The following is a 9,713-nucleotide window of genomic DNA, read 5'->3' on the forward strand; positions in this document are numbered from 1 at the left end:
TGAACTTGGACTTGTGAGTGACTCATAGTTAGCAGCAGGTATTTGTTTACAGGGATCCAGGCAAAACTCACACCCGGGAACCTTCTCAATGCCCCAGAGGGAGTGACTCTCCTAGGATTGATAACCACCTGCTTCCAGAAGGGCTTCCTGGTGCCTTCTCTTGCGTGCACAAAGTGAAATCGTTGACATGGAAAGAGAACGTGAGCCTTGAGAGAGGCTGGCAAGTGGGCTGACCCACCCAAGCACAGGTTTAAATATTCCCGAGCAATGGAGGTCTTTCATCAAATGTCTTCAGTAGAAGCCACAGATATAAAACAGCGAGGGGTGCTACCTTGAAGTAAGCAGGGTGGGGCAGGGCGGAGATCCCTTTGCTGGCCCAGCTCCGGGTGTTTCTCTATGAAGCTCTTAGGCTCTTCCAAGAACACTCTGAAAATCAGGTTTCTATAGGATGATCCCTGCTGGGATCAAACATGAGGCCTCAGCTTCCTGCAAATCAAGGTAGAAAAGAAAAACACACGGGGCGCCTGGGTGGCTCAGGCGGTTAAGTGTCCGACTTCGGCTCAGGTCATGATCTCACGGTTTGTGGGTTCAAGCCCCACATCAGGCTCTATGCTGAGAGCTCAGAGCCTGGAGCCTGCTTCAGATTCTGTCTCCTTCTCTCTCTGCCCCTCCCCACTTGTGCCTTGTCTCTCTCACAAAAGTAAATAAATGTAATAAAAAAAGAAAAAGAAAAACACTATGACTACAGACTTTTTTTCTTTAGATAATGAGAGTAGAGCCTTGTCCTTTTTTTTCCCCTTACTGTCCAGTAGCAGACTCCCCCCTCGTTACGTTTAAAGAATTTACTTCCCGCCGTATGAGCCTTGGTGGCAAAGTGTCTGTCTCTCTACAGAAGCTGAAATAGGTATTCAGTTTCCCGGCCCCTCCCTTGCAGCTAACACATGGGCACATGACCAACGCTCGGCCAATCGGATATGAATCGTAGAAAGATTAGTTTCCGGGGCAACAGGGCCAGGCGTGTGGAGAGCACAGCTCTGCCGGTGCCCGGTGGCGGGTGGTGGTGGCACAGTCTTCGAGGAACCAGCTCTGCGTGCGACTTCGGCTCTGGTTCTGGCTGGGCACCCCCCCCCCCCCCCCCCCCCGTTCTTACCCAGCTTCCAGCTGTCCCATCCAACCTCTGAATTATCCATCGTTCTGCCAGTGAAGTTCATTCCCTGCTGAAGCCAGCCAGGTCCATTTCTGTTACTCGCGACCAGTCAGACTCCTAAGCGAAACGGTAACATCGGAGGCTGCAGCCGGCTGTGGGAAATACAGAAGATAACCCAGGGCAGTTACATGATAACTTGGATTTAACTTAAGGCAGTGCAACTACAGGGACTCCCTGGACAAGAGCATGAGAGGGGACAGGAAGATTCTTTGATCTGCTTAGTCATCCTGGCCTGTTCAAACTCAACCAAGGCCTCCACTGTCCCAGAAGGAGGCCCTGGCCAAAATGCAAAGAGACATGAAACGATTCAATTTTAGGTTTGAGCTTCAAAAAAAAAAAAAAAAAAACAACCCCGAAGCTTTTGCAATTTAAAGATAAGCACTCGTAGGTCGTTTTGACTTCTCTACCGGGCTTGCTGACAACCTAAGCGCCTCCTAAGAGGAGGTTCCACTCCAGACAGCAATCGGGAACGCTCAAGACTGGCACCCACGCCTTCCCCCACACCCTTCCGCAGCCCTGCTCTCCCGCTGTCTTGGGTAACCCAGGGAACTAGGCCTGGTTTAGAGCACTGATCCCAAGGAACTTGATTCAGACTAATCTCGTAGAGGCAGGCCATTTATAAATAGAAAATACCTTCTTCACTCCCAATCCCAGGGCTCGTGCCTGTTTCCACTAGAGAGAAAAAGAAGAGAAGGAGGAACCGGAGGAAGAGGAGAGGAGAAGAGACAAGGGAGGGGAAGGGAGAGGAGAGCAGGGAAGGAAGAGGCCATCTATTTTAAGCTTCACATCAGGGTTCCTCTAAGTCTGTTCAGGCTGCTATAATGAAACACCCCAGACTGAGTGGCTTCTAGAGGAAACCTAATTCTCGCAGTTCTGGAGACCAGAAGTCCAAGCCAGCCTGGTCAAGTTCTGGTGAGATGCTTCCTCTCGGCTGCCGACTGCCGACTTCTCAGAGTATCTCACATGACAGAAAGAGCAAAAGAAAGTTCTCCAGGGTAACCTTTTATAAAGGCAATCCCATTCAAGACAGCTCCGCTCCCCGCCCCACAAAGGTCCCGCCTGCTGACACACTGGGTGTGAGACGTTCCCATCCAGCGCTGGCACCTTGTGATCTATACCTCCAACTGAAATTGTAAACCTCTAGGTTCACCTGGACACTCCGGGTTTGAAGATGTGAATACCACTTTAAGTTCATGCTCAACCCCCACCACCAAAGGGAGGGGGCGGGGAGTGATATTTATTATCCTGATTTTGGTTGATTTCACAGGTGTGCATCCATATATCAAAACTCGCCAAGTCGTACAACTTAAATACGTGCAGCTTAGGTCAATTATACCCTAATAAAGCTATAATACACTCTTTATTGAAATATAATTACCACACGGGCATACAACATACCGATTCAACACCTCCTTACGAGTGCTCACCACGATAACTGGAGTCACCATCGGTCATCCTTCGTTACTACCTGAATTATATTCCCGGTGCTGTACTTTTCTTCCCCGTGACTTATTTTACAACTGAAAGTTTGTACCTCTTAACCCCCCTTTATCTGTTCTTCCCATCCCCCCGCCTACCTCCCCTCCACCCAATTTTTGTAGAACCTTATTTTACCGTTTTTAACGCTCGTTTCTTTACACACATTAAAGTCATTGCCAACTCAGATAATCCCTGGATCGGTCATCTTTGTAGGCTTCTGTAGGTGGTTTCTGCCAACTCTTGCTTAGGATGGCATCTCTTTACAGGGTCGATTTATTTCCCAGCTCAGTCTCTGAAGGTCAGATTGGATCTCCTCTATCAGCCTCATGACCGTTTTCCAAGTCAGGGCGGAACAGGCAAAGGCGAGCGCTTTTACCAGGAAAGCAACACTGTCCTCGTAACTTCTAAGTACATGTCCCGCTTCCGTCTCCCTGATCGTAACTGTCACAGAGGAGTCTCAACTGCGAACATTTAAACCCCCGTCGTTGAACGCGCTGGAGGCAGTCCCCTGCGTGTCCCTCCATACACTAGACACAGGCAAGAGTTCCAAGGGAACTGCTAGTCATGGAGACCGCAGGACCCCGTTCTGGAGCGGGAGTTACGGAAGGGAACTCACACCTACTTACACTCCCCTGGCTCTTGTAACTCTAAAATATAACGGGGACCCTCACCCTCAGAAAGTAGGCTTTTGAGGACGGACACCGTGCGAACAGAAGGCTCTTGAAAGAAGCCCGTGACAGTGCCGCGGGCACACACGGCAGCTTGTGAAGGCAAGGCCGTGGGCTCTAGAACTACCCTTGCACGCCAGCTCCTCCCTCCAGATGCCGCCCACGACCGCTCTGCAGGCCTCCAACCCACCGGCAAGTAGCCGGCAAGGGAGGGACTCAGATACACACAAGGCAAAAGGTGGAAAGAAACATCACCTGGTTAAGATTTATTTCAAGGCCTGAAACCATCCAGATTAATAAAAAATGGTATTACTGCCATTTCTCATCATACATACGCCATGTAAAACTTTAAGAAGTGTAGACACTATTAACTCCTGCACCTCACGATATACAATTTTCAAATTGCAAGGTGACAATAGCGAAGACTTTCCACACACTTAATGAGGACATGATTAGCAGCAGGCTATACAAATACAAATCCGTTTTTACACTTTCCACGTCTGTTTTTATCTTTGCTTTGTAAAGCCACTAATAATTGAGGCTTCTTTCAAGCATAGGCTCCCTAACATCAAATTACATTTCCTAAGTATTTTCATAAAGGAAGTAAGACACACACTACATTGTTCGCCATAAATTCATACACCAAACAGAAAAACACAATCCAACTAAATTTACCCATGCGTCCCCTTTCTCCAGATGTTTTAGGTATTTTTCTGCTTTATATGTTTGTTAACATCAGTTCTCTATGCCGATTAGAGAAAATGCTCTATGATGAGTTACTTTTAAAATTACCTTCTCTGTCTTCCTGCTCGCCTTCCCCACGCCAAATCTGGTGCTTAAGCGAACGAGAGCACAATGTCCCGTTTCGGGGGGGCCAAACAAGCTGTCGTCTCTATTTCCTAAATATCCAAAGACTTCAATTTTCTGCCAATATAAACAGTGTCCCAAGTAGCCAAATACTGCTTCTTAGTTAGGAGGAAGAAGAAATGCATAGCGTGAGGATTTTTTAACTAAAGCTTTATTATGTATGCCTTTTCCCCAAGCTACAAGCACTGTTTAGCATTAAATTACATTGTGCGTACACAGCTACAACAGTTTACATTTGCTCAGGAATATATAATTACATTAAAAATAAATAACTGTTTCATAATTTAATTGGCTCTTAAAAGGTTTCTCTAGGGGGAAAACAAATGTTTGTGTTCTTCAAGAAACTGGTATATACAAATCATCCACTGTGTGCTCACCCTAAACATGAGGAAACCTAAGGATGAAGTTCTGGGCATTTTTTTCCCTACAATGCAATACAGCTTTGCACTTAGTCACTGTTCACGGGGCGAAGGGATGGAATGATATAGGCGCCATCTTTTGTCCAAGTGTATAGCTGTAGAACATTCTAAATGGAATAGGGAAAACAAAAAAAAAAAAATAACCCTGACATTGACAACTGTTTCGAGGAAGACAGAACCAAAATCAAGAAAAACGTTGAACATCGACTCTAAAAAGGACAAATGTTATACCACACAGACATGCAACATAGAGATTTAGAAAAACACTCATTTTACTGCTCTAGGAGACAGATGATAGGAAGAGGAAGTCTAGACCAATTGGAACTGAGTCAGCTGTAACAAAAACGGAACACAGGACAATGATTTGACCTCATAGAGGAAATGACTAACTACAGTGAAACCCCACATGTCTATTTGTAATATATTAACATACCAGATATCAAAAATATAAAGTATGGATTTTCCCCCTTCGGTTTATAATAAACTCCCAAAGCTCTGGTGAATACACTTCTTTATAAGCCTTCTCTAGTTAGCAGCACATCCTACACAGATACATACACGCTACTTTTTACCATGAGAATTATAGTCCTCATCTCAAAACCAGTGACTTGCCTTTTTACCCATAATTATATACATTTCATTCCCATTATAAGACACTTAAGACCTGTCTAGTGGTACATTTCAAATGACATATCGCATAAAAAAGAAGCTTGATTTTTAAAACGAATCATTTTAGTACTATAGCATGATGCGTGGAATTTGAACAGTTGAAGCATAATGTGGTAAGTACATCGTACTGTTTAATTCACAGCCGTAGGAAAATGTCTGATTTTTAAAATATAACAACCGAGGAGTTATGAGTAGTGAGATACGAGAACACAGTGAATGAATAAATAAGAGTAAGATGATTTTTCATCAGTGGCCATTCATTATTTTGCTTTTAGGAACCCGGAAGAAAGTATCTTCTTTCAATTTCAAATGTTCTGGTAAATCTAGTCGTTTCTTGGCTTCCTCGATATCACCTTGAATTGCTGAAATAAGGGACTCTGTAGAGAGAACACAGCAGGCAGACGATGAGAAACTGCCGCTCTACTCTCTCTACTCGTTCAGACTCTCCCAAAAGCTCACAGGCTGGCAGCGCCTTTAGCACAGGGGAGACGCCCAGTAAATGTTTGTCCCGTCCCTTCTTCCGGACTGAGACTGACGTAAACACCAATGGTACACAAAAGATGTCCCTCTTCTCCTGGCAATTTCTCAGAGAAAGGCATTAGCAAAAAGTGTGTCACGAGTACCAAATGGAAGGCACATTCACGATCAAGCCTCTTCAGCATTTACATTTGTAAAAGACCCTCTCCAACAGAATCAAAGCGACCACACTACGCTGACATACTTGATGCTCTATGTTTCAAATACTGACTTAGTTTGTTACACTTCAAGCACCGCAAAGCATCTTTATTCACGACAGCATTCTCTCTTGTTCCTTGAAATATGAAAAGGAAATAGAGATTTCACTAAGAAGCATCACATACTTATGTGACCCTGGGCAAACTATTTAACCCTCCTCTGCCGATCTCCTCACCTGTGAAATGGGCAAAATAATTCCTCATGTTATTGCGGGGGCAAGTGACTTGATTCATGTAAGGCACTTACAGTGCCTGGCATATACTAAATGCTCAAATACCGGGGCGCCTGGGTGGCTCAGTCGGTTGAGCGTCCGACTTCGGCTCAGGTCACGATCTCGCGGTCCGTGAGTTCGAGCCCCGCGTCGGGCTCTGGGCCGATGGCTCAGAGCCTGGAGCCTGCTTCCGATTCTGTGTCTCCCTCTCTCTCTGCCCCTCCCCCGTTCATGCTCGGTCTCTCTCTGTCTCAAAAATAAATAAACGTTAAAAAAAAAAAAAAAATCTAAATGCTCAAATACCTTCTCTCCTGCCATGCTGTTACTAGCAGAAGCATTAGAAGTGGCTGCAGTAATTCCTAAGAAGACCTAAATGGAACTTTACCTAAAGAATCGAAGTTCTTCTCAGGTCTGAGGTAGCCAACGATGGCCACATTGAGGATTTCCCCATAGAAGTCCTCTTCGAAGGTATGCATGATATGAGTTTCCTATAGTTAAGAAATATCAAAAAGATTATCATCAGATCACAGAATACCTGAAATTTGAAATATTACCTTCACATTTACAGTGGGGGTCATTTAAATGAAACCACGAACGCTTGCTAAATTTTTAAAGACAGGTTAAAATCTAAGTGTAGTTTTCCTCCCGAATGCTTCCATCAGTCCTGTTCCTGCTCCTGACCTTACATGTAAACATTGTATCTGAGTAAGGCAGATGTTATACCACAAATATTGAGCACAATGCTAAGCAGTTCTGGGCCATCTCTACTGTTTTTACCAGTACTTAGTCCTGTGGTTTTCCAACTGTGACACGCTTCTATAAACTCTTCAAGGACGCTGAAATTTATACCAACTCTGTTTATGCCATGCGCCTGAGCTGACCAAGACTCAGCCCTATCTCGCAGATTAAGCTGTTAAGTGGTAGGGGGTACTGTGAACAGAGCAGAAGGGTATGCCCTTAAGGTAGTTTAAGAGGAAAGAAAAAAAAGCGTCACCTCGCAATTTTATCAGAAAGCACCATTTGTGTAGTAAGCAGCTCTATCTTAGCAGGATGAGCAAGTAATTAAAAAGTGAATGAACTATATTAATTGTGGCAAGCTCAATTTTATAAAACATGCTCTTAATTCACTTAAAAAAATTTTTTTAATGTTTACTTATTTCTGAGAGACAGAGAGCACAGAGCATGAGCAGGGGAGGGGCAGAGACAGAGGGAGACACAGAACCCAAAGCAGGCTCCAGGGTCTGAGCTGTCAGCACAGAGCCGACAAAGGGCTCAGACTCACAAACCATGAGATCACGATCTGAATCGAAGTCGGACACTTAATCGACTGAGCCACCCAGGCGTCCCATAAGTAATTCACTTTTATCTCCAGTGAGGATAAGTCCATGGGCAGCTATAAAAATTAATATTGCAATTTTGGCTTGAAACTCTACTCTTTATTTTCTACAGGACTTGAAAGACAAATGCACCAAAATTCGTAACTTTAGAATGTTAAAGGCAATCCTCGCGGTAACTGCACAGAAAATAGTTATGTCAAGTACACAAAAGGAAATAAGGTAATCAAAATTTGTCACTGCAAAAAAAAAAAAAAAAAAAAATTAAAAAACAAAAGGCAGCAGTGGAAGAAATACCAAAAAGGCTGTAAGGCATTTAGAAAACAGCAAAATAGCAGAAGTCCCTCCTCAGCAGTCATTAGCTTACATGTAAATGGATTAAACTCTCCAAAGAAAAGGCAGAGATTAACAGAACGATTAAAAAGCACAATCCAATTATACCCACCCCCCCTTTTACAAGAGATCATTTTCTTTAAGAGATTCGCTTTGGATCCAAAGACACGATACACTGAAAGGAGGACAAGCTCTTCCATTCAAACAGTAACTAAACACTTGAAAATCCTTCAAGAACGCTGCCAGAAAGCCTAGTCATTTGGACTATGCTGTGAGCACCACTGGGGAGTTCTACATGCATCTGCTACCGAATATTACCTTAAATCATTATCCCATTTCCAGTTACAGACCTAGATAGAACTCTTACCATGGACTTTTTTGTATTTTTGTAGTACGGGTTCCATCCTATGCTCACCACCATCTTATGAACATCTCCACTGCCAACACTGGCCCAACCATAATAAATGCCAGTGGATACATCAGCTGGGAGATTGTCAACTACTTGTTCCGGAAAGTTAGCTAAATAACAGAAACAAATAGTACGAGTGTTAACAGCGTCATAGTAAATCTTTACAAAAATCGCAGGCAAGGAAGCATAGTCTAAATCATTAGGCTCACCAGAGTCCCAGGACCCTGCCCTGCCTATGCTTATCAATCCCACCCTCCTTCGATAGTCTGGCTCAGGTTTTTCTTTCTCATCTCCATGTGGATAGGTTAAGAACAATTAAGTGTATAAACATCTCCAAAAAAAACACATACTCTTGAGGCAGAAGAAAACGGGTGCACGAACAGCTGGGGTTTTTAGACCCGGGCTTTCTTAAGGAGGTTCGGAATCTCTTGAAACGATTCTTATTCTCCAAATATGGGCGCCTACGTCCCAAGCTCAACAACCGGGGGTAACCGTGGTATGTGTTTTTCAGGATGAATTACACATGATCAGGTCCTGCCTACTGAAACGAATGTAGACAGACCAAAAAGGAGATCTGATTCTCATCCAATTACTAGCAAGACATTTAAAGAGAACAAAAAACCTTGCAGTTGGCTTGGCAATCTAACCAGCCTGGTTCACGTTACGTTTTCTAACGGGGAAGCCGCGTGCCAGGCCTGGCAGCTCTATATCGGTTGGATAGGGAGGCGGGAAAGAGGGGTCCCGAAACTCCGCTCGCCTTTCTGCCCTCACCACCCCTCCGGCCCAGTTCCTCGGTGAGCTCGGAGCCAGGGACAGGAACGAGCTTCCTCAACCCGCCTCAACAAAGCAGAAACCAGGCGGAGCGGAGGGCGTCGCCTCTGCCCTCGGCCCCAAGTTCCCCGTCTGACGTCCCCGCTCCCGCCTGACCCAACCCCGCGAGTCGGAGGGGTGCCCCAGAGGGGGGCCCGCGACCGTCCGCGCTCACCTGTAGGGATGCCAAGCTGCTTGGAGCCGCGGCCGAAGCCCCGCACCACCTGGCCGCGGCAGAAATACGGCAGGTGCCTCATGACGCCGTCCGCTCGGGCCGCGGGCTGCGACCGGGGTCGCGGGTCCGGCGAAGCCGCCGTCGAAGCGGTGCCCGGATCTCCCGGACCAGCCGGGGGACGCAAGCGGGAGCTCGGCCGGCCGGCCGGCCGGCAGGGCGGGCGCGCTACGAGCTTGGCGGCGCGGACGACACGCCGCAGTGAGTCCGTCACGCCGCCGACCCAACAGGAGCCGCCGAGCGACCCAGAGCTCGCGTCTCCGCCCCGGGAGCTGCGGCGGCGGCGGGTACCCGTGCGGGCAGCGGGAGGGAGGGCGGGAGGGTCAGCGTGGGAGGGCCC

The 9,713-nt window shown here is 46.2% G+C and overlaps 1 protein-coding gene across 1 annotated transcript; it reads right to left on the reverse strand.

Moving 5' to 3' along the window:
* Positions 1-4,354: 4,354 nt before the first annotated feature.
* Positions 4,355-9,713, reverse strand: RFK (riboflavin kinase). The gene is made up of 4 exons (XM_042913430.1): positions 9,317-9,713; positions 8,290-8,441; positions 6,641-6,743; positions 4,355-5,686 (listed from the first exon to the last, which is right to left on the reverse strand). The coding sequence occupies exons 1-4, from the start codon at positions 9,396-9,398 to the stop codon at positions 5,556-5,558; spliced, it is 468 nt and encodes a 155-aa protein (XP_042769364.1). The 5' UTR covers positions 9,399-9,713; the 3' UTR covers positions 4,355-5,555.

This window comes from Panthera leo, chromosome D4 (assembly GCF_018350215.1).
Source record: "Panthera leo isolate Ple1 chromosome D4, P.leo_Ple1_pat1.1, whole genome shotgun sequence".
Classification (NCBI taxonomy): domain Eukaryota; kingdom Metazoa; phylum Chordata; class Mammalia; order Carnivora; family Felidae; genus Panthera; species Panthera leo.

Coding starts and splice junctions, on each gene's coding strand:
- RFK (XM_042913430.1), bottom strand. CDS start 9,398: ATGAGGCACCTGCCGTATTTCTGCCGCGGCCAGGTGGTGCGGGGCTTC. Junction 8,442..9,316: donor GCAGCTTGGCATCCCTACAG/GTGAGCGCGGAC, acceptor TCTGTTATTTAG/CTAACTTTCCGGAACAAGTA. Junction 5,687..6,640: donor GAAGAACTTCGATTCTTTAG/GTAAAGTTCCAT, acceptor TTCTCTCTACAG/AGTCCCTTATTTCAGCAATT.